General features: G+C 52.6%; 1 protein-coding gene across 9 annotated transcripts; it reads left to right on the plus strand.

Annotated features, from left to right (window-relative positions):
- The first annotated feature begins 3,391 nt into the window (after positions 1–3,391).
- TAL1 (TAL bHLH transcription factor 1, erythroid differentiation factor) lies at positions 3,392–20,248 on the plus strand. 9 transcript variants are annotated; one of them, XM_027537337.1, is made up of 6 exons: positions 3,392–3,477; positions 6,273–6,432; positions 8,896–9,286; positions 9,945–10,382; positions 11,670–11,764; positions 16,680–20,248. In XM_027537337.1, the coding sequence occupies exons 3-6, from the start codon at positions 9,267–9,269 to the stop codon at positions 17,132–17,134; spliced, it is 1,008 nt and encodes a 335-aa protein (XP_027393138.1). In that variant the 5' UTR covers positions 3,392–3,477; positions 6,273–6,432; positions 8,896–9,266; the 3' UTR covers positions 17,135–20,248. The 9 variants fall into 9 exon arrangements, with proteins under 9 accessions (XP_027393138.1, XP_027393146.1, XP_027393140.1 ...); XM_027537339.1 differs by lacking the exon at positions 3,392–3,477 and adding an exon at positions 3,484–3,576; XM_027537342.1 differs by lacking the exon at positions 3,392–3,477 and adding an exon at positions 3,584–4,559 and having other exon boundaries at positions 8,896–9,812.
- The last annotated feature ends 3,834 nt before the right edge of the window (positions 20,249–24,082 follow it).

Below are 24,082 nucleotides of genomic sequence, written 5' to 3' on the forward strand. Positions count from 1 at the left end.
CAAATCTGATCCTGTATAGGACATTACGCTCCTGCACCCAACCAAATAAACAAAATGGTCCCCTCCTCAATTCTTTGAATTGTCCATAGCCTTGCTCCAGCCATTACTGGACTATTTTCTGTTTCTTTTATGAACCTCAAGTTCTTCTCCTCCAGCCCTTGGTTTACCTGGAAGGCTCTCAATGCTTAGTCCTCTAAGCTACCCCTCAGCCCACTCTCCCATCTTAGTCCAGGCATCAATTCTCAGAAAGCATTCCCTGGCTGGGCTCTCCCTTTTTGCAGTTGCTCAGGGATGTGAAATGATTTGCCCAATGGTGCCACAGCCCAAGGGTGGTAGCGCTGGGCTTTAAATTCAGAATTACTTGAATCCCACCCTTTCTATTTAGTGGTGCAGCCAAGCAAAGGCAACAGGAACCAGAGAAGGGAGAGACGATAGCTCACCCCCATTGCAGAGAGGCTTCAAGAAGAAAAGGGCAGGGACTTCCCTGGTGGTCCAGTGGCTAAGACTCCTTGCTCCCAAAGCAGGGAGCCCCGGGTTCAATCCCTGGTCAGGGAACTAGATCTTGCAATGCCACAACTAATACCTAGTGTAGTCAAGTAAATAAATATTTAAAAGAAGGAGAAGAAGAATAAAGGGGTAGAATTTGGTAACTAACAATGGGTGAGGCGGGGCTAGAGCCCTGGGGAGTTGGGGCTGAGTGAACCACAGAGACCTCTCCCCTGAGTCCCTTGCCCAGCAGTTGGTGTGGCTGGGCCAGAAGAGCCCTTGTGGCAAGTCCAGGAATTAAGAGTTTTCCCCAGGACATGGGTAGCCTCTCTTCCATAGGATTCTGTAAAGTTACCCATGTCCACATGGTATCCTGACTTCCACCAGAGAGCACAAGAGGAACAGAGGGAACAGGCTGCACTGAATTAACTGTATCTTCATAGAGAGTTACCTGATAGCCAAGGAGGAGCTGGACTCAGGCTTTGGACACACTCTGGACTCAGTCTTTGAATGGGACTTGTTCTGTGAATTCTCAGGTTCCAAAAGGAGCTCACAACCAAGATGCTACAAGGACAAAGAAGCCTGGCCTGGTGGGTAGAGTTGAGGACTGGGAACTGGGTAACTGAGTTTGGGTCTTGGCTTTTCCTCTAGGTCCCTGAAAGCTTTGATAAAGTCGTATCTCCTCACGACCTAATTTCCGTCTCTATAATGATAATCAGAACTCCTACGTGCAAGTGCGTAGGATGTCAGCCTAGGCAAGGTTCCATAAATTATTGCCCTCACCACCTTTTAAAAATCATCTTATATAATCCTCATAACGGTTCTCTGGGGTTGTTATCCTCCCATTTTACAGGTAAGAAAGCTGAGGTTCAGATTTACATGACTTGTAGTATTTGAGCTTCCACAGTAAAACAATGAATCCATATACCTTCCATAGGCTGAGCCCACTGCCTTGTGGTTGTTCAGTCGCTCAGTCGTGTCCGACTCTTTGCGAATCCATGGACTGCAGCATGCCAGGCTTTCCTGTTCTTCACCATCTCACAGAGCTTGAGCAAGCTGGATGTCAGTGATGCCATCCAACCATCTCATCCTCTGTTGTCCCTGTCTCCTCTTGCTTTCAATCTTTCCCAGAATCAGGGTATTTTCTAATGAGTCAGTTCTTCCCAGCAGGTGGCCAAAGGACTGGCAGTTCAGCTTTGGCCTCAGTCCTTCCAATGAATATTCAAGGTTGATTTCCTTTAAGATTGACTGGTTTGATCTTGCAGTCCAAGGGACTCTCAAGAGTCTTCTCCAACACCACAGTTCAAAAGCATCAATTCTTCGTCACTCAGCTTTCTTTATGGTCCAACTCTCATCCGTACATGACTATTGAAAAATCATAGCTTTGACTATACGGACCTTTGTCAGCAAAGTAATGTCTCTGCTTTTTAACATGCTGTCTAGGTTTGTCACAGCTTTTCTTCCAAGGGGCAAGAGTCTTTTAATTTCATGGCTACAGTCACCATCCACAGTGATTTTGGAGCCCAAGAAAATAAAACATGTCACTGTTTCCATTCTTTCCCCGTTTGCCATGAAGTGATCGGACTAGATGCCATCATCTTCGTTTCTTTGAATGTTGAGTTTTAAGCCAGATTTTTCACTGCCTACCCTCTCACAGAACCCAGATTTCTAGGCCACAGTACAGATTTGGGTTCTTGCAATGAGTTGAGCCCAGATCTGTCCTCCAAGCCTAGGCTCTGGATGGGCTCTGGAGGACTCCGATGTCAAATTTGCTTCAAACTCAGGTTTCACCACTCAATAAATCTGTAACACTGGGGAAATTACTTTTACTCTCTGTGCTTCAGTTTCCCTATCTGTTAGGTGAAGATCATCGCATCAACCTCTTAGAATTGTTTGTGAGAACTAAATAAGTTAGTATTTCTACAGTGCTTCCGTGTGTGTTAGTCGCTCAGTCCTGTCTGACTCTTTGCGACCCCACGGACTGTAGTCCGCTAGGCTCCTCTGTCCAAGAAATTCTCCAGGCAAGAATACTGGAGTGGGTTGCCATTTCGGGCTCCAGGAGATCCTCCAGACCCAGGGATTGAACCAGGGTCTCAACCTGAACCCTGCAATCCAGGGTCTCTAGTTCTTTACCAATTGAACCACCAGGGAAGCCCACAGTGCTTCAGTAGTGAGATTAAAATGTTAAATGTTCCCGAGCTCTGGGCTCAGCCTGAAACTCAGTAGAATGGATATTTTAAACTCTTCGTTGACACCAGTTCCTCCTCCCTAGAGCCCGTTGGAGAGACCTCAGTCCAGACATTCAGGCAAGCAGGCTCCATTTTAGAGCAGAAAAGAGACAAGGTTGAGGGGGGATGGGAGTGGGAGGGGTGGGAGCTGGGGAGCTTTCTGGGATACGAGGAACTGTCCCTTGAAATTCGGGTATCTAGGACACTAGAATGAATGGATGTCAGGGAAGGAAGGGTTAGATGTGACCGTTTGGGTGCTGTGGTCTGGCTGGGATGCGAGTCGTTGGAGAAATGTGTCTGGAAGGAGGAGGGACTGAGGTTGTGGGGAGCCGGGGATCCCGGGAGGCCTCGGGATCTGTAATGAGGCTGCACCAGCCGCGTCCTACACAGAGCGCCCAGTTCTCTCCGTGGCGCATTCCGGGGCCGGTCCCAAAGCCGTGCAACCAGTCCCCACTCCCCTCCGGTGAAATTGCCAAATTAAAATGAATCATTTGGCCCATAATGGCCGAGGCGCTTATCGGGGGCGAGCGGACCCGCGGCAGTGCCTTATCTCCGCGGCGCACACGGCCCCCGCGCGCCTCGGCCCATGCTAACGAGGCCTAGAACGTGAGCGGGATTAGAGCACGGCGGTGGAGGAGCCGGGCGCGGCGCGGCGCGGCGCGGGCGGGCGGGGGAACGGGGACGGGGCCGGGGGGAGGGGAGGGCTCGGCACTAAGGACCAGGCCTCAAAATGGCCACACGCGTCCCCCAGTAGCGGCAAAACGTGAGCATTCTGGCCTTTTTCTAGGGGAAGGCAACCTGCAGCCTCTCACGGAATTCCCCGTCAATTTCTTCCCTCTTTTTGCCCGCTCGCAAAAACAAGGTTTCGCTCCTTTTCCCTCGGTTTCTTTCGATAGGGGGGCATTTTCCAGGGACGCCCTTGCGCTCGCCGCCGCCGTCGCCGCCCCTCCCGTCTCGGAGACTCTCTTCCTTCCTTCCCTTTTTTCTTACGCAATATACAGAAATGCGCGAGGCGGTGGTTGGTTTTCGTTTCTTCTTGGTGGTTGTGGGCATGCAGTGGAATTGTTGAGAGTGCGTGTGTGAGCTATGGACAGTGTTGACTTCTTCTGAGTGTGGTCTTCTAGGCGACAGGTTGTGTGTGATGGTGCTTGTGCTGTTCGGTGTATAGATTTGGATTCTCCGAGGCCCTTCTACGTTTTCATCGTTGTATATACAATTATGCTCGTTTGCCTTCTCGACATGTATGTTGGGTTGCTTGATCTTCTCGATTGTGTTTGGATGGTCTTGTTGTTGTGTCGGTCGTGCGTGATCCTGACTACCTTGGGTCGTGCGCCTAGGAGCGATTGCATTTGATCGGTTTCGTTGTGTCCTGCTGGACAATGTTTGGGCCTGACCGAGTCGGCTTGTGGGGCAGTGTTGGGCTGTGCTTACTTTGCTTCCCTTCTATGCGGCTGGTCCGCGAGTGGCCTTGTCCACCCTGGGTTGTGTGGCTGTGTGCTAGTGTCCTTTGGAAGTGCATTTGTAAATCGCTGGGGGGTGGAGGGGAGGGCGAACGAGCGAGGGATGGATGCGCAAGTTGAGGAGGCGGCATGGGGGCGGGGTGAGGGATTTCACATTTTATTCCAATTTATGATGTATTCGGAAGCCAGTGTTGGCTTGGATGAGCAGCTGGATCAGCGGCTGCTCTGTCCGGAGGCCAGTCTGTGCCTCAGTGTTGGAGGGGTTTGTTAGTGAGTGGGAGCCTCTTCCAGGCTGGAAGCTGAGCAGCGTTCGCGGAGGCCCGCGCCTGCAAGCCGGTAGCCGCCAGCTTCGGTTCCCGCGGCACTCAGGCTTCGTCCATTTCTGGTCAGTTTCACGGGTACGGCCGCCGGGGTCTGCGGGAGAGGCCCGGAAAAGACAATGGGCGCATTCTCCAGGCCTCGCGCCTCGGGTGGGGACTTCGGGATCATCTCCAAGGAACATTTTCCCACCCCTTCCCCGGGTGAGCGACATTCCCGCGTGGGTCAGGTAGCCCGTCACATCGATGACCAGGGCCGGGCTTCATGGAGGGACGGGGTCAGTGCTGCCCTAGCTCCGAAAGAAAGGATTTTGTTTTGCCAATGGTTGTGGTTGCTAATGTCATCATCACCATCACAGTCATCGTCATCACCATCATATTTTAATTAAAATAATCATGTAGGAGCTACTAGTCCCTTTTAGCTTCTTTGGGGCGATAACAAAGCAGCGGGGGTTTCCTCCCACCAGCGCTCTGTTTTTTAAGTTGCTGGGTTTGTGACTAGGAGAGAAATGGAGAGAGGGAGGAGCACAGAGACTCCATCCTAAAGCAAAAATTAACCCCGACCTAAGACACCGGGCACAACTGGATTTCCCCTTGTTCTCACCCCTCCCCCCTTTTGAATTAGAAGAGGAGAAAGAAAATCTCCTGCATTGGATTGAAACTACAGGGAACAATTATTACTGTATTTCCACTAAAGCCAGGGCAAAAAAAGAGGTGGCCTTAGCTATTAATCCAAGACTTCGATGTGTGGCCATAAACTGAACGATTTCAGCAAAACGAATTAAATAAAACCTTCCAGAGGGAGGGAAAAAAGAAAAGAAAAGGCGAACTAAATTTCCCTGCCACTACACCCTGGGAAGCAATATTTGGTTTATTTTTACCCTCTCTCCTTTCCCCTTTCCTTGTTTATTGCTGCAAAGAATTACTAGAATTCTCTTGTACTCTGCCGACCTGAATACGGAAGAATCGAAAATCTTGTGTAGGGATGGTTGGAGGGAGAGGCAAGGACCTTCCTTCTCTCTTTTTTTTTTGATTGCTTTCCTTATTTTCCCCTTCCTCAGCCTTTTTTGTTTGTTTGTCTGTTTGTTTCCCTTAATCGGTAGGAAAAAAAAAGGGGGGGGACCTGGATACATCGGATTCTCTGCCCCCTTCCCCCTATTCTCTTGGATTTTTGCGGTTCAGACTGTGTTGTATCCCTTCGGGAAAGTAGTCTTTGGAATTGGGTTCTGGTTTCGGTTTAGCCTGGAGGTGGGGCGGTGAGAGTCAGAGAGAGAATGGGGCTTCTCAGAGGTTCTGTCCCACCTTCCACGGTCTAAAGACTGGATCCCCCTTTTGGTACACACATCCCCCTACCCATCCACGCCAGGCTGCGGACGACTCCGGTGCTGTGGCCGCAGCTCTGATCCGCCTGACTTCGGTTCCAGAGCCAACCGAACCAACCGCTGTAGACCAGTCAGTGCTTAGAAAACAAACGGGCCACACTGAACCCTCCCGGTTGGAGGGTCCGATAATGTTCAGGGCAGTCTGCGGCAAGCTGTTGTTGTTGGACTATGTAGTTATTCCTGATTGGTCAGGTGTAGGGTTCTTTTTTCTGGGGGTGCGGGGGAGGCTTCAAACACCTGCAGGTCGGGGGTGGAAAGCTGCTGGCGATCCCCAGGGTTGGTTGAGGAGGACATGAGGTAATTCCCAGCCATTGACCCCCATTTCTCTCTCTCCCTCCCTCTTGCCCTCCCTTTCTCTCCACCCCCATCTTTCCTGGAAACTCGCTTTGGGCGCGGCAGACCGCCCAGGACCACACCGCGGCCTAACTGCCGGGCTCTCGGTGAGAGAGGGGGAAAGCAAAGACCCCCGTCCACAACCTGGACCTCGACTCCCACCTCTCTCTGGCCGGAGGAGTGGAGATCCTATTCAGAGGGGCCCGTCTCTCTAAATATGCCCCAGGTGAGTTTTTTGCGGGGATGACAGGGCTGATGGAAACAGTCACCAGGAAGGCCTTGGGATCTGGCCTGAGGTGGGGAAAGCTGGGGACAGAGGACAGTCCAGTTTCAGATTGGGGAGAGGGGGAGGAGGACGAACCCAGAGCTGGGAATCCTGAGATCTGACTCTGCCACTGACTTCGGCCTCTGCTACTGTGGCTTCCAGAGGGCCCTTCCCCGAGTAAGAACAGTTAGTTGGACTGTAGTCCCCCTAATGCTCCATGGTTCCGTAGATGTTTCACAAGGCTCATAACTTTGGGACGGCTGTATTCGGATAGGTCAGGTTGCGTGCAGTGGGGAGTGGGGGGGCTCCGGCAGGAAGAAGGCCGCAGCCATCCTGGCTAATGCAGTCCTAACTTGGGTGGGCCCAGGCAGGGGCCTCAGGCCTAGGGTGGGGCTACATTTGAACACCCCTCCATACCAGTAGCAGCGGGAAAGTGGTTCTGTTCTGGGGTGATTGTGGTTTGTGTGCAGGCTTGGGGCTCCCCCAGGGGGTCATGCCGGGGTGGGGTGTGTGTGGATGCAGTATGAGGGACTGGAGGCCGAGTCTAAGGCATGAGTCTAAGGCTCTAGCCCAGGGCATGGCGGAGGCTGCTTTTACACAAAAAATTTTCCCTGCTGGGGATGGGGAACTGCCAGAGACCAGGTGTCTGCCCCTAGATCTCTCAGGTTCCCCGGTCTTGTTCAGACACATATGGACATGATCCAGCTGCCAGCCTGGCAACAGGAGATGAGCCGAGGTAGGGGACTTGGAGCTGGGATTTGGTCGCACAAAGAGGAGTTGTAACGGTCGAATAGTCCAGTGCTGTTCAGTTCAAAATCTGCAATCTTCGCACTCCCCTTCTTCATTTTCCCTAATAAAAACAAGTAAAAATCACTAGGCTTTCATTTTGATAATCTTAACCGAAGCCAAGTGATCGGGTTTAGTCACCGATCACTAAAAAGAAAGTGAATTCTCCGGTGGCTTCCTTAAAAGAGTCGGGATCCCTGGCCTTGGGTGATCCTGGTTGCAGAGAGCAAGCAGGGTTTTCCTGAGGTCCCAGGAGGGCCCGGGAGAGGTTGGCCACAAAGCCCAGGGGACCAATTATAGGTTTCTCAGGGGGAGTCTGAGAGATACAGATATTTATAGGCATCTGGAGAGAGCATTCGGGGCCAGAGTCAACTCATCTGAAATACTTGTTCCCACCACCCCCACCCCCTGATATCTGATCATACTCAGAGCCTCAGAATTAATCAGAAGGCATAAATAGGAGAGCTTGGGCTCATTTTGGCGATTGCAGAGTGAATTGTTCGTCACTCATTTAGAAGCTGAGACTGAAGCACGTGTCACTGGGTGCACTGCCTGGGGATAGTGAGGTAGGGAGCCAGCCTCTTGGGGCTTGTATGTTTTGCCAGAGGACTGTATATTTCCAATGCATTTCACTGTTGAGGGGAGCCAGGAAGTCTCTAGTGGTATACCTCTGGTGCATTTCTAGTGACTGAAATGTCTTGGCAGTCCCATTCTGTGGATATAGACCTATTGTTTCCACCATAATCATAAACTCACTTCCAATGAAGTGTTGCGAACCTACTGCCTTTGCAGCCAGGGTATACCAAGTCTAGGGGAATTTTGTCGTTTCGGGGTCCTGCCCATGGGGCTGGCAGACTTAGGGCAGGAGCATAATCGGAATGGTGATTCTTCGTCAGCTGTGTCTGGTGGCAACTAAGCTGAGTGAGCTCTGGAAGTTTCAGAAGGTCCTGTCTTTGCTCTGGGGTGGGAGGATGGCTCCCAGGCCATCTAGTCCAGAGTGGTGCAGGGGCAGAATGGCTGCCAGGAATGAATTCTCTGCTTGAGGCTGAGTTGGACTTTTGTGTATTTGTTTTATGTTATAAAATACCCTACTTATATAATTCCGATAGCAGAAACTTTATTTTGAACATCTTACAAAGCCTGTCGAGTTGATTATGTTTTTGTTGTTTTATTAAAAGTGACAAGTATTTTCACATTCCGGACCCAGAGTCTCATAGTTTTTCTGTTTTTGGTTTGTGTGTGTGTGTGTGTAGGGGGGGTGTGTTTGTCACATGTTATGGAAGAACTGGGAGAGAATGGAAGTGGGGAGTCACCCTGCCTGCAATCACCCTGGAGTATGGTTGAGGAGGAGAGCAATGTCCTTGGTTGGAGATGGGGGGATATATGGGAGGGATATGTATGGGGGATATAGGGGATATATGGATATATGTGTATGCGAGGATAAGCGACTTAGCATGCATGCATGCACGGGAGGATTGCAAAGAGACTGGAGTTCTAGTCCCACTCTACAAAGAGTCACAAGACCTTGGGCAAGGCAGTCTCCTTTCTGGCCCAGTCTCTCTGTCTATAATAATGTTTACTTGAGCATTTGCACAGGGCTTTTAAATGCATATATGAGGTATTCCTCTTGTTCCCCAGAAGACAACACCAAAGTGTGAAAGGGAGATGGGTGAGTGCTGGAGGAGTTCCCCAGCCATCTTTACACCCCTTCCTCACATTCGTGGATGGGAGCCCAGAGCCCAGTGGCCTTAAGAACACTACTCTTCGAATGTCCGGGCTCCACACCGCCTCAGCCAGGCCTCCCTTCTAGACCCCACCTCACTTCTGAGTCCATCTGAGCAAAAGGAAGAACACAGTGTGCCCGGAGGTAGGGCCTGGATCATCTTCTTCCTTCCCTGATGACCCATCTCCAGTCCTGGTGGCAGTAAAGGGTCACTGGGTATTCCAGCGGCTCCACAGAACACAGGTGGATTTGCTGGGTGTAGACCGACACCCCTGCAGCGGGGTGAATGTGTGTTGAAAGGGAGAGGTGAGTTCCTTTGGATAATTCTCTGCCAGCTCTGATCACTCCCGCACCCCCACCCCCACCAGATTTACAGGTGTACGTACGTGGCGGTAGGCTGGGGGCACGTATTGTTGAAAGAAGAGGGGGATTGCAAAAAGCACCCCACCTCCGCGCGACAGGTTCCCCGCCAAAACCAAAAGGGGGGGCGGGAAGAGCACAGTCGGTCGGGGATTTGTTCCCTCCTCTTCCCGTGCGGCCCGAGAAGGGGCACGGGTGATATTTCTTTCTCGCCTCTTTCTGCATTTCCTTCCTCCTCCCCCCGCCCCCCAACTCTGTTTTTCTTGCGCTGGCTGTATTTGTATTCCTTTTCTTCCAATGTCTCTGTGGTTCTTATCCACCTCTGTCCCTTCGGCCCTCAGTCTCCGTCTCCCAGGTATCCTCCTCTCTTCTCCCAAACCGGAGACCCCCCTTTCTCTTCAGCCCCAGCACCCCGGGCTCGTGTGTGTCCACGTGGCGTTAAGTTGGTCCGCGTTTTCTCACGTCTCCATGCGTGAGTTTCCCTCCGCTCTTCACCCCCTCCCTCAGCTCCCCACCCCCGCCCCATCCCGCCCCCCAGCGTGGGTGGGCCGGGGGCAATGGTCTGAGCGGGCGTCCGCTTGTCTGTCTGTCTGTCTACCCGCAGGATGACGGAGCAGCCGCCGAGCGAGGCGGCACACAGTGACCCCCCGCTAGAGGGACGGGACGCGGCCGAGGCCCGCATGGCGCCCCCGCACCTGGTCCTGCTGAACGGCGTCGCCAAGGAGACGAGCCGCGCGACCCCGGCGGAGCCCCCGGTCATCGAGCTGGGCACGCGCGGCGGCGGCCCGGGGGACGGCCCCGCCGGTGGGGGCGGCGCCGCGCGGGACTTAAAGGGCCGCGAGGCTGCGGCGGCCGAAGCGCGCCATCGGGTGCCCACCACAGAGCTGTGCAGACCACCCGGGCCCGCGCCCGCCTCGGCCCCCGCGGAACTGCCCGGCGACGGCCGCATGGTGCAGCTGAGCCCGCCCGCGCTGGCGGCCCCCGCCGCCCCCGGCCGCGCGCTGCTCTACAGCCTCAGCCAGCCGTTGGCCTCGCTCGGCAGGTCAGGGCCGCGGGAAAGGGCGGGTGGGCAGGCGGCGCGGGCCCTGGGACTCCCCTTCCGCACGTGGGGAGCCAGCCATCCCCTCCCGGCCAGCGAGTGGCTGAGCTCGTGGAGAGAGGGGGAGAGGGGGTTTACACCCGGAGACGGAAAAGCCTAGGCTGGAGACCCCGTGCAAGTGAGGAAGGAGCCCTCAGCAAATGTGTTTGTGTATGTGTGTGCGTGGGTGTGCACGCAGGGGGGAGTGTGCGGATGGTTTGTGTCTGCGGCATGCAGGGAGCGCAGAAGCTGAGGAGGGGGAGTGCAGGCATGCGGCTGGGTGTGAGCAGAAGTGCGGGGTTCTGCGTGGTGGTGGTGGCGGGGTGGACTGGAGGAGTCTTGTGAGTGTGAGTACCGGGCAGGAGTGTGTCTCAGTGCGCTCCGGTGTGAAATTCTTCTGGATTCTGCAGTCCTCAGTGGACAGGTGAGAGACGAGCATCTGAGAGTGGCTGGAGAGGGATCCCTCCCGCTAATCTCCCCTCCACCTGGGGAATGGATCCCTCCCTCCTCTCCTGAGCCCCTCCTCTCCTAGCTGCCATCTCTGGCCTGGACCCTGTGCTTCCTTTGGTGTGAAGGTGTCCGTTTCCCTGGTGGGACCACTGAGGTGGTGGAGAGCCCGAGGCAGGGTTGGGGTGGAGACGGGAAGATGAGGGGAGAGACAGTGCAGGGCAGTGGGAGTCTGCCGGATGCCAGAGAAAGAAGCTAGGCAGAGTCCAGTAGAGTGGGTGATGGGGGAGCATGTCAGCAGGACTGCTCAGGGTTTCCTGTCTGTTGTCTCTCCATGTGCCCCATGGGGCTGGGGTGAACGTGAGGGGAGGCTGAGGGTAGGGAACAGGGTGCTGTTATGAGACGCAGGAATTGCACAGTCCCAGCTGTGAAGGCTGTCTGTGTGAGCACCTGTTTGGGAGCAGAGGTGTCTATGGATCGTGCACTTGTATGGGGGAGGGGAGTATGTCTGTGCAGGATGTGTGTTCATTTTCGTGTTTGCTCCCTGTGTTCGCCATTGAGTGTGTGTGTGTGTGTGTGTGTGTGTGTATTTAGGGTGTGCAGGTATGTGGCCCCTCTCCCCTTGCTTGTCTAACCATAGAGAAAAGCTGGATGAGGGGTGTGTGTGTGCTTGTTTTATGTTCCTTGTAGCCCCCATTCTGGTGTGAAGGGACCAGGATTGCCCTTGTTTTTCCGGGGGTTGGGGGGCTCAAGAACAGGTGGGGAGGGTCTGTGATCTGGTGGTCTGCCTGCTCCCTCTTACAGTGGCTTCTTTGGGGAGCCAGATGCCTTCCCTATGTTCGCCACCAACAACCGAGTGAAGAGGAGGCCCTCCCCTTATGAAATGGAGATTACTGATGGTGAGTTTACTCCCACCCCCAACTTGTGCACTCAGTCCCTCAAGCTGCTAGAGCCCCTGAAGGCGGGACCATCAGGGACAACTCCTAGGTGTCTCACAGGGATGGGCGAGCTGTCTTGGAGCCCCTAACTGTCAAAGTCCTTGCCCTGTTGGCCTGGGACTAGGGGAGGTCATGGGTGGAGCTGGGGGTTGCCACACAGTCCTGGGAAGAGAGGCCATGGGAGTGAGGGACACACTGTGGTGCTTAGCTCAAACCTCCACTGTTAGTTGTTGTCTCCATTCTAGCTCCAATCCTCCACTCGGCAAGGATCCCTCAGTTCAGTTCAGTTCAGTCGCTCAGTCTTTGCAACCCCATGAATCGCAGCACGCCAGGCCTCCCTGTCCATCACCAACTCCCGGAGTTCACTCAGACTCACGTCCATTGAGTCGGTGATGCCATCCAGCCAACTCATCCTCTGTTGTCCCCTTCTCCTCCTGCCCCCAATCCCTCCCACCATCAGAGTTTTTTCCAACGAGTCAACTCTTCACATGAGGTGGCCAAAGTACTGGAGTTTCAGCTTTAGCACCATTCCTTCCAAAGAACACCCAGGGCTGATCTCCTTTAGAATGGACTGGTTGGATCTCCTTGCAGTCCAAGGGACTCTCAAGAGTCTTCTCCAACACCAAGGATCCCTGGGGAGGGCAGAAACACATGGTGCCCCTGACTCTAAGCACCAACCTCCGGGGATTATCTGCACCTTCTCCAAAGTCCTCTTGGGAGAAGAGTCTGGAGTCGGGAGTCTCCTCCTTGCCTGGAATTGTACCTTTAAAGGTCTTGTCCCAGGTCCATGCAAAGTGGGGCCCTCTTGTCCCTGTTCCCTTCCTGATACCATAGATTCTACCCTACTCCCTCCCTTCCCCCATCCCAGGGGCTTCAGCACTTTTAATGTGAACTACCTGAGTAGTCTTTGGCCCCAAACTTTCAAGAAGCAGCTGGAGGAGGGGGACATTTGAAGGACCCCCCCCTCCCTCTTCCCAGGGTTGACCAGATGTAGTAGAGGGGCCCCAGCACCAGGAGGCAGGAGAGCAGGCTCTTCAAAGCCCAAGGATTTTCTGGAGTTGCCAGCACACTCTGGATGCCCAGGGTTTACCAAGCACCTACTCTGTGCCCAGAGAGAATGAGATAGAAGACATGGAGCAAGGGATAGACTCAGGCAAGAGGAAGCTGTGGAGAGGTTGGTAGTTCTCTGAAAAAGACCTGAGAGGAACAGACAGAGATGGAGGTGAAGGGAAGGATGAGGGTGTAAGATATGTCCACAGGATTTTGAAATCAGAGACTTAACCAAAAGGAGTCCATAAAAGTGGAGCTGTTAATAACATAAGGTCTAAAGTCAGGACTTTATGTGGATTCCTGTTGCTGAAATTTTCTGGGCCTTGGTTTTCTCATTTGTAAACTAGGGAGAATAAGAGCTTCCTCACAGGTTGTTGAGCCAGTGGGGTAAAGTGCTTTTAGGACCTGCCTTGGGAAGGGTGCTGCCTCTGGAGTCTGTGTAGCTCTAGCTGTGATGGCAGCCATAACGCTCCTCTCCCCGCCTCGTCGTCAGCTACGGGCAGGGACCAATCCTTCTGACAGCGCAGCTGAGGGACTCCCCTCTGTCTGGCCTGGAGGCCAGGGTAGGATTGCCCAGCAGGAGTGTTGTATTTTTCCCAGCCTGGGTCTGACCTTTGGTGAAGAATCAGCTTCCCAGGTGGTGCTTTTGGTAAAGAACCCGCCTGCCATTGCAGGAGACATAAGAGATGTGCATTCGATCCCTGGGTCAGGAAGTTCCCCTGGAGAAGGAAATGGCAACGCACTCCCGTGTTCTTGCCTGGTGAATCCCATGGAGAGAGGAGCCTGGCAGGCTATAGTCCACGGGGTCACAAAAGAGTGACGAACACTTTCAGCTGGGCGGGGGCCTGCTAGGGTTTGGAAAGACAGCTTCTAAGACACTGCAGGCAGAGATGAATGATTGGGCACATGGTGTGCGTGCGTGCGTGTGTGTGTGTGTGTGTGTGCATGTATGTGTGTGTGTGTGATTGTAGGAAAGAGATGATCAAGCAGGAAGTGTTGGCACTGATGAGTTCGTTTGCAGGGGCAAGGTCTGCCTCTGTTCTGGCCGCAGTCTCCCTAGCTGTGAAATGAGTAATGGGTCTTAGGTGACCCATTCTCTCTACCTAACTTTCCATGTTCTGAGGTCTGGTTCCAGGGTCATCAGAGGAAAGCAAACAACTATCCCAGGACTGGCAGTTCCTTCAGGGCACAGAGCATCCTGAGGACTGCCAGGAGCTAGCACTGTGCCTCAGTGTTTGGGAGGGCAGTTGCTGCCTCAGCCCTGGGACCTGGGAGCTAGTGGGGCCATCCTCTGCCATTCTTGGATTTGGGGATCCCTGAAAGTCCACCCTGGTCAGGCTGGGACACTTAGTGCAGTACTTTGTATACCATAGGTGCTCGATACATGCACACTCGTGTCTGCACCTGCTCTGCAAGTCTTAGTACACGAGCACTAGTGAATACTGGTCCAGTGTGTATTCAGTGCACTCTAGACATGGGAGACGGAGGCAGCCCTCAGACACCTGCCCAGAGCCTCAGGCCTAGCCTGGGCATGGCTGTCTCTCCACTCCTGTCCTAGGGGGGAGAGAGCCCCCAGTGAAGTCATTTTCCCACTGCTGTCTCCTCCATTCCCCACCTGTCAGCATGATCAGTTAGTCAGCACATATTTAGTAAGCTCTTATTCTGTGCTTTTCTGCACCCTTAGAAGAAAATCCCTGTATCTTACTGCAGGGCCCTGTGGAATCTGGACCTAGACTACTCTGATCTCACCCACACTAATCTAGCCAGGCTAGCTTTCACTGTTTTTCAACTCAGGGCCTTTGCACTTCCAGCTTCCCTTCCTGTGTCTGGCTGGCTCTTCTTTGACTTTAAGTTCTTCCGTTATAGGGTGGCTCAGACGCTAAAGAATCTGCCTGCAATGCAGAAGACCTGGGTTCCCTCCCTGGGTCGGGAAGATCCCTTGGAGAAGGAAATGACAATCCACTCCAGAATTCTTGCCTGGAGAATTCCTCCTCCATGGACAGAGGAGCCTGGTGGGCTACAGTCCATGAGACCACCAAGAGTCAGACACGACTGAACAACTTTCACTTCACTTACAGACATCACCTCTTCCAAAAGGCTGTCTCCAGCCACCTCAGCTAAAACATGCAGCTCCTTTCCATCTTTTCATTTACATTCAGCTTCCTGCCTGTTTGTTATTTGTTTGCTGCTTGTTTATTATCTGTCATCCTCATTAACGTGTGAGCTCCATGAGGGGAGGGACTGTCTCCTCTTCACCTTTATTTCTTAATGCCTAGCACAGTGCCTCTCAGTTCAGTCGCTCAGTCATGTCCGACTTTGCGACCCCATGGACTGCAGCACGCCAGGCCTCCCTGTCCCTCACCAACTCCCAGAGTTTATCCAAACTCACATCCATTGAGCCAGTGATGCCATCCAGCCATCTCATCCTCTGTCGTCCCCATCTCCTCCTGCCCTCAATCTTTCCCAGCATCAGGGTCTTTTCCAATGAGTCAGTTCTTCACATCAGGTGGCCAAAGTATTGGAGCTTCAGCTTCAGCCCCAGCCCTTCCAAAATATTCAGGACTGATTTCCTTTAGGATTGACTGGTTAGATCTCCTTGCTGTCCAAGGAACTCTCAAGAGTCTTCAACAACACCACAGTTCAAAATCATCAATTCTTTGGCACTCAGCTTTCTTTATGGTCCAACTCTCATATCCATACATGACTACTGGAAAAACCATAGCTTTGACTATATGGACCTTTGTTGGCAAAGTAATATCTCTGCTTTTTAATTGGTTGTCTAGGTTGATCATAGCTTTTCTTCCCAGGAGCAAGTGTCTTTTAATTTCATGGCTGCAATCACCATCTGCAGTGATTTTGGAGCCCCCCAAAATAAAGTCTGTCACTGTTTCCATTGTTTCCCCATGTATTTGCCATGAAGTTATGGGACCAGGTGCCATAATCTTAGTTTTCTGAATGTTGAGTTTTGATGCACAGTGCCTGGTTGTCAGTAAATAACTGATGAATGGATAAAACTAACATTTAGTGAAGGTTTAACTGGAGGCAAGTATCATCTTAAGTACTTTGCCTGTGTTAGTTGTTAGATACACATGACAATCTTATAACTTGGTTCTCTGGTACTCTCTCCATTTTGCAGGTGATGAAGGTAAAGCACAGAGAGTTTAGGTAATTTGCCCAGAGTTACGGTCTAGGGAGTAATAGTTAGAAATTGAACCTAGAAAGTCTGTCTCCAGAGTTTATCTGACTAGTGCTATATGGCCTTTTGGCTCAAGTGAATGAATGAATGAATTAGTGATAAAAGGTTCCTGTCCTAAAATGTCTCACAGCTCACAGAGGAAAGAAGAAGTGAAGTCACTGAGTTGTATCCAACTCTTTGCAACCCCATGGACTGTAGCCTACAGGCTCCTCCGTCCATGGGATTTTCCAGGCAAGAATACTGGAGTGGGTTGCCATTTCCTTCTCCAGGAGATCTTCCCAACCCAGGGATTGAACCTGGGTCTCCGGCATTATAGGCAGACGCTTTACCATCTGAGCCACCAGGGAAGTCAAGTTTGGAAACATACAGTCATGATCAAGGGTGATGGAGATTCGGGATTATAGGGCCATGGTGGTTGGTTGGACTTGTCTGAGGGGTTAGGGAAAATTCCCAGAGAGGGAGAAGACAGCTGAGGGCTTTGAAGGATGAGTAAGAGTTTTCTGAGCAAAAGGATAGAAGGCATTCAGGGTTTACCAAGCTTTCCAATGGATGGTTTCTCTTCTTCCCCACAGAAGAATATGCCCTGGGGGATCTCCAACCCACTCTCCTAACCTGTCCTCCTGCCCCCAGGTCCCCACACCAAAGTTGTGCGGCGCATCTTCACCAACAGCCGGGAGCGATGGCGGCAGCAGAATGTGAACGGGGCCTTCGCTGAGCTCCGCAAGCTGATCCCCACACATCCCCCAGACAAGAAGCTCAGCAAGAATGAGATCCTCCGCCTGGCCATGAAGTACATCAACTTCCTGGCCAAGCTGCTCAATGACCAGGAGGAGGAAGGCACCCAGCGGGCCAAGCCTGGCAAGGACCCTGTAGTGGGGGCTGGCGGAGGGGGTGGGGGAGGAGGGGGCAGCGCGCCTCCTGAGGATCTCCTGCAGGATGTGCTCTCCCCGAACTCCAGCTGTGGCAGCTCCCTGGACGGGGCAGCCAGCCCGGACAGCTACACAGAAGAGCCAGCGCCCAAGCACACAGCCCGCAGCCTCCATCCTGCCATGCTGCCTGCTGCGGATGGAGCCGGTCCTCGGTGATGGGTCTGGGGCCACGCGGGATCAGCCGGGCAGGTGCCCTCAGGCTGCTGGGACCATGGGCTTTAGGGCAGGTGGGGTGAGTGTTGGGCAGCTCTGAAGTAGGACATGGACTTGATGAGCTTTCCTTGATGTCTGAACTCTGGGGAGTCCCAGCCCCTCTGGGGCTGGTTTTCCTGTTTCCTGCCTCAGTAGGAGACCAGTAAAATGGAGCAAAGTGGTAGGTACTTTTTATGAAGACGGCACAGTCTTCCCCTTTTTCCAAATCCCTAAGACTTTTCAAGTAAGAGGCTCAAGGGGCATTGCTTTTGGCCTGGAGCACAGGAGCCCTGTCTTCGCTGAGACCTGGGCTTGTCAGCTCTCTCCGAGGCGTCCGGCAGCCTCTGCCTTGCCTTTAGCCCCTCCCAAGCTGGCTGGGGTGGCTTTTGTGGCCACACTGTCCAAATATATAGGTACCCAATAGCTCCCCATTTCTTGAGCCTCATCTTCACCCAGGCCCACATTGGTCCATCCAGCTTGCCAGCTGCTGCAGAGAGTCACAAGCCCTGAGGTGCCTTCTTCAGGGCCTGGCTGAAGAAGATGGCCAGTGGACAGCCTGCTCTCACCTAGCTGGGCCAGAGGGTCAGAAAACCCAGTAGCCCTTACTTCTTGCCCTGGGGATCTAAGCTCTGCTTTCTTCCCACTGAGATTTGCCTTCCTCATGCTTGTGGCTGTGGGGACCGAGGCTGAAGCTGTGAGAGTGCCCTGTAGGTTTCGTTTGAAGGCAGACAAAGGAGAAATAGTGAAATAGAGCAAAAGCTGTTTGGGGCACATGGGCTTCAAATCGTGGCGGTGTCTCAGAGCTACCTGCCTGTATTCCCAGTGACACGTTGCTGTTTGTTGGGGGCATGGATGTCAGTGTGCTGATGGGCTCTGTGCTGGTCTTGACAGGAGATGTGCAGCCCCGTCTGGTGTTCTGGCTGTGCAGAGGGACCTCCCTGTTGCAGGATGTCTGTTGTCCAATGGTCTGGGCTGTGTTCTGAAACCAAATCGATGACAAATTCTGTCCTATGAATTCCTGGTATTGGGATTTTGCTTGACTTCAGTTACTTTGGGACCTCAGGGTCTTGATATGAGCCAGGATCCAGCCCCACCTCTAGGCCCTGAGGAGCCCAGTGAGAGACCAGTTGAGACCCACGCACATTCACTTTCACTTAGCAGAACCTTCAACATCCCTGAGTCTGCAAATTTCAGGCATCACGAGTGTGTATGGGAGGCTGGCGTAACACATGAGGAGTGCTCCCCGCCAGAAGTTGTACATGACATTTTTGTAAATCAAATCCTTATCCTTCATCTTTTAAAGAAATTCTACTGCAAGTCCCTTGGTAATGTGGAGAATCCTTTTGTAGAGTGGACCTCTGCCCCCTCATTGATCTCCTGTGTCAATCCAGATGGTGGGATGTGATTTTCTTCAGGTGAGGCCTGCCTGTGACCCACATCCCAGGCCCATGGAGCAAGCTGCACACGAGTCCTGTATACCTGTCACTGTGTCCTCAAGTCACCCCGGCCGGCTCTGACGCTCCGGCTTTACCCTGTCCATAGCGACGTGGAAGAACCATCGCTGCAGCTGTCGGGAAAGGTCCTCACGCCTTGTGGGCTCCAGCTTGGTGGTTTGCCCTTACTGTGGCAGGGCCTCGGGGACAGTCACGTGCACACAGAGATGATCCCTGCACTCCCCCTCTTCCTTTTAAGTTGTGAGGTCCAGTTCGTGGGAATGGAAGCCGCATGGTTAACCCTTGTAGCACTCTCTCCCATTTCAGCACCAACCCCCATTATATTTTGACAAACATTTGGATGGGTTCTTTTCCAATACTTGGAAGCTCCTGTAGGAATCCCATCTGTCCAAAGATGGAACACCTCTTCTAGGTCTTAAGGCTGTGTCTGCTTCCAGTGGATTAATTTACCTGGGAGTGAAAAGTGGCCACAGTGAGCGTGGTGGATGGGTTTTAGGAGATGGATTATACATTCTAACAGGAGCTTGAGCTTCTGGTTCCCTCTTCTCTCAGACTTGCAGTGTGACCTGGTAAAGTTCTCTCTCTGGATGTCTTTCTCATAAATACCCTGGCTTGGCCTGTCTCCTATCGCTGTGGTATGGACTGAATGGAATCATGGAAGTAGAAGCATTTTGAGACCATAAGGAACTCTGTTGCTCTCGGTATCATTCCTGCAGTGAGATTTCTCACCCAGAGACCAGGACCTAGACAGTGGGCCAGACTGCTTCTCTGTGCAGTATTTGGATAATTTAGCTTCTAAACCACTTTAGCCCACTTCAGGATTTTCTACATTATCCTCATCTTTCCAGATTGACCTCATTTCAGTCTCATCCCAAAGCAAGGCATAGAAGGGAGTCTACAAGAGAAATACGGGATTGTGGGCAGAATGTGTAAAATGTAGTACAAAACAGGCCTAGGGAGAGATAGGCAAAGCTTTGTGACTTTGTTAAGAACCAGAGAAGATCCATCATTTTCACCTTCATTTCCAGCATCTCTCCCCACCATGCTCTTCTTCCTCTGCCTCCTTTTCACCCATGAATATTCCCCATCCAAGAATAATATTTGTCAAAGAAGGAAAAATGGTAAAAAACACGAGGAGGATAAAGATGATTTTAAATGACCGGAGGGAATCATGTCTTTTAAGAAACATTCATATTTTATTTGTAGTGGCAAACGACAAGATGGTACAACCTTTATCCTTTTCTGAAAGCAAAACAAAGGGCACAGCATCTGTAGTCAGCCCACGACTGTCCTGGCCTTTGGGGGTGGTCTCGTCGTACTTGTGATTTCAATGGTACGTGGCCCCCACCGAAGGCTTGTCCCCGGCCCATGTACATAGCGCATCATTCCCGTGGGCGGGCCCAGCACTTTCCGTCAATGTTGTACTGTACGTGATGCGTTGCGTTGGTCTCTGCATTTTTCTGCAGAAGAGGAGTAACCGCTCCAGGTACCTTGACCTTTGTACAGCCCAGAGGCCAACACTGTGGGCGTGTGACTCTTAGCGACAAAACCCATGTGGTGATGATGTGTGTATATATATAAGGATATATTGGGAAGATTTCTAAATAAAAGTTTTACAGAGGGCTCTGGACTCCATGCTTGCGTGTTGCATCCCCAGGATGAGAGTTGGGACATTAAAGTAAAGCCATGGCATGAACCTGTCTCCCTTGGAATGAAGGTTCCAGGACTCAGCTGTCCTCCCAGGGTGCGATCCCACCTTCTATCCCGGGGGTCCCCACTTAGGGTTTCTGATCTTTTCCTTCTGCCAGGCCCCACGGAGGTGGGGGGCTCTTCTCAGCACTGTGTACCTATGCTTTGGGCACCAGGCCTTGGGGTGGAGAATTCCCTCGGTGTGTTGGGTTCAGCTCCATGGCTGGGGCAGTGGTTTTTTCGTAGGTTCAGGACAGATTAAGGTCCCACCAGAGAAGGGTCCCAGGTTCCCCAGTGACTCAAAGGAGGCTGACGCTTGTATACTTGCTCTTGATTGCCCTCAAGATTGACTGGGGGTGCAAGTCTTATGGGGGGCTCAGGGACAGAGGTTGAGGCTGAGGGAGCAGTGAGTGAAGGCTCAGGATAAGACTGCCATACAGAGGCAGGGACTCTGGGTTCTGGGGAGGCCTCTGCGTGTAGACTGCTGGATCTTCAGGAACCTCAGCAGTCTGGTAGGTATTTCCAACAAAGTACTTACCCTTTTTTCCTTTGTTCATTTAACAAATATTTATTGAGACCCTATCATAGGCCAGGTATTGTTCTAGGTGTTGGAGAGCTAGCAGTGAAGAAAACGGAGATCCCTGTTGCTTAAATTCCCGTGGTAACCCCACAGACACACACAACCATAATGAATATATTCCAGGAAGGGGTACCCCTTCCAGGGCAGGAAAGGGGGTACTTGTCTAACACTTGGAAATGGATCGTTGGAGGAGACACGTGTGCTGACAAAGCAAGAGACGTTATTGTGGTGGGGCGCCCGGGCAGAGAGCAGGAGGATCAGGGGACCCAGGAGGACTGCTCTGCCACATGGCTTGGCTTTTATGGTGATGGGATTGATTTCCAGGTTGTCTCTGGCCAATTAGTCTGACTCAGGGTCCTTCCTGGTAGCACACACATTGTTCGGCCAAGATGGGTGCCAGCGAGAAGGATTCTGGGATGTGGTAGGACCAGTGGCATCTCCTTTTAACCTCTACCGAATTCTGGTTGGTGGTGGCTTGTTAGGTCCCTGTCCTTACCAGGACCTCCTGTCGTGAAACTCACAAGAATGGTTACAATGGTGCTCCACCAGGGTGGATGGTTTCAGTCAATGTTTACCCTAACAACTATGTGGATTGTATAGAAAGTTAGAAGGTGGTTAGTATTAAGGGAAAAAGATATGCCAAGAGGGGAACTCAAAGGACCCACAGTTTGGCCTTTGGAGGTGAGCGTTGCCCATCCCGCCAGGCTCTGATCTTGGTGTCCCCTGTCTTGGGGTGCTTCCAACTGTTGCTAGGCGGGCAAAGGCATGCAGGGTTTGGGGATACTGCTCTAGTCTGCAGGGAAGCTCCTTGGCTTTTGAAAGACGCCAATTGTGCCTCTTTTCGGCCCAGAGCAAGGAGGTCTCTGGGCAGAGATACGGTGAGACTCTGTCATAGGATGGGGTGACTGGTGAGGGTGGGTGCGGCCATTCACCACCTGAGGAACAGCACAGTGAAGGGGACATGAGAGGCAGACAGACAGGGCAGGGTGCTCAGAGTAGGAGGAGAACCACCAGCAGAGGGTGAGTACGGTGTTTCAAGAGGCTGAGGCCAAAGGGTGTTGGGGTGGGGGGTAGAGGAAGTGGTTAGCCAAGCCCAAGGCAAACGAGAGGGCAAGTAAGAAAAGGTCTGAGAGTGTTGACTGGATTTGGCAAGTGGACTTGGTGAGAACAGCCGCAGGGGAGGGGCGGAGGCCGCAGTGTGACTGTCATGGATACAGAAGCGGAAGGGAGGAGCACCCACTTCCGGACAGACCTTTCCCAGGAGAGGGCAAGGCAGTCCACATCCAGAGAGCTCAGGAACAGCCCATCAGCTCTGTGGCCACCAGGCAGAGATGACGAGGCTAGCGACTGCCCAGGCTGGCCAGGCCCTTGGGGATCAGCTAGCCTGGTGCCCCATCTCCAGATGGGGAGACTGAGGCCAGAGACGAATCTTCCCAGGGCTACATGTCTCACTGAACACTGGCAGGCAGGATAGGGCTGAGCCCGTGAAGGGGAAGGACGGTCGCGGAAGCTCGCCCAAATGGTCTCTCCAGGCTTGTTTCTCACCACCCCACCCTTCGTTCTCTCTGCCCTTATTGCACTAGCCTTTCTGTTCTGGCTGCAATTAAAAAAAAAAAAGTCCAGTTTCTCCACTTTGGGTTTCTATCCGCCCTCGGTTCCCACCCTCCTTTCATCCTGTTAATTTGTCCTCAGCATCAGGAGATGGTCCCGACTCTCTGGGGTCAGCTGCCCACTTTGTGATCCCACAGGCCTTCCTCCACTCTGCTGTCCGCTTTCCCACTAAAACACAAGCTCCTTGAGGTTGAGGTCATGTCTGATTTGTCTGTTCACCTCCGGTGCCCTGCGTCAGACCTGGCATGGGGCCCTTTCAATATTTATTGAATGAAGAAGTTCTCCTGCATGGAATCTCCCAGCTTGGTGTTGAGGCCAGTGTGGAATAAAAGGGTAGAGGGGTGGATGAGTGGGAGGCTGGGTCATTCCTGCAGAAAAAAAAAAAAAAAAAATGCCCTCCGCCTAAAACCACAGTCCTGGGCTGGTCAGAGGTAGACGGACGACTTTGCCCCTTGGGCTGGCAGAGGGCCTTGGGCTGCTTTGGTTGGTAAATAGCGAGGTGGGGTATGAGCTTTCTCAGGCTGGGTCCCCATGGCTGGACCTGGGTTGGAGTATGGTTGGGGTAATGAAGATGAGGAAGCTGATAATCTGGTTCACTCAGAGCAGCCTTACCCACCCTCCATCTTGCTGCCCATTCCCCTCTTCCAAGCTTGCAAAACAATTGATTGCTCCCCAGGAGCCAGCTCTCTACCTCTGGCTTTATGGCCCATGTGACCAGTCCACTGGGGACAGGCGGTGGTGCTGGGTACAGTGTCCAGCAGTAGAGGCTCAGCTGTCATGACTCAGAGTAAGGAGAGGAGTCAGTCAAGATCACCAGGCACCCTCTCTGTCGTCCAGAGGAGGGAATGAGGCCTAGAGAGGACACGGACTTCACCAAGGTCACACGGGATTTGAATTCAAGTCTGATCTGGATCCAGTGCTCATGGCCCCTCAGGAGAGGAAGACAAAACAGCCACGAGGTAGTTGGTACTCTTACAGCAGATGGGCTTGCGCTATGCTGGGAGCAGTTAGCAGCTTGGCTTGTCCAGTAATCTACCCAGGACCGTGAGCAATCATGACGGCGCTGGAGAGCTTGCCCATAGCAACAGGCATGGCTCAAGGACAGGCTCGTGGGCAGTGAGGACAGTTGATGTGATAGCAGCTCAGGGAGGGAGAGGCCAGGACATGGGTGGGGTTAAGCAGGAAAGGCAGCTGGGCCACAGACAGAACCTTGCCTTTGGGGTCAGACTTATCTGGGTTAAGTTCCAGGATTGCCACTGTTTGCACCTGCTGTGTGACTTTGGGTAAATCACTTAACCTCTCTGAGTCTCAGTTTACTCATCTGTTCAATGAAGATATTCACACCTATCTTACAGGGCTGTCATGGGATTTCAAAGCAATATATGTAAAGTGCTTATGCTTTGTAGAAAGAACCATTACTATTGCTGAAAATGGGGTTGGGACAGGGCTGTATTTGGAATGACAGGTCAGGGGAAGAAAGCAGAGGGGAAGTGGCGACCTTCATCATCCACAGTAGCAGGAATTCTTCTGGACCTACTCCATGCTGGGCAGTGCTGGGGAGCTGGCCAGGGATCTTCG

This window comes from Bos indicus x Bos taurus, chromosome 3 (assembly GCF_003369695.1).
Source record: "Bos indicus x Bos taurus breed Angus x Brahman F1 hybrid chromosome 3, Bos_hybrid_MaternalHap_v2.0, whole genome shotgun sequence".
NCBI lineage: Eukaryota > Metazoa > Chordata > Mammalia > Artiodactyla > Bovidae > Bos > Bos indicus x Bos taurus.

Coding starts and splice junctions, on each gene's coding strand:
- TAL1 (XM_027537337.1), top strand. CDS start 9,267: ATGTGTGTTGAAAGGGAGAG. Junction 9,287..9,944: donor ATGTGTGTTGAAAGGGAGAG/GTGAGTTCCTTT, acceptor GTCTACCCGCAG/GATGACGGAGCAGCCGCCGA. Junction 10,383..11,669: donor CCGTTGGCCTCGCTCGGCAG/GTCAGGGCCGCG, acceptor TCCCTCTTACAG/TGGCTTCTTTGGGGAGCCAG.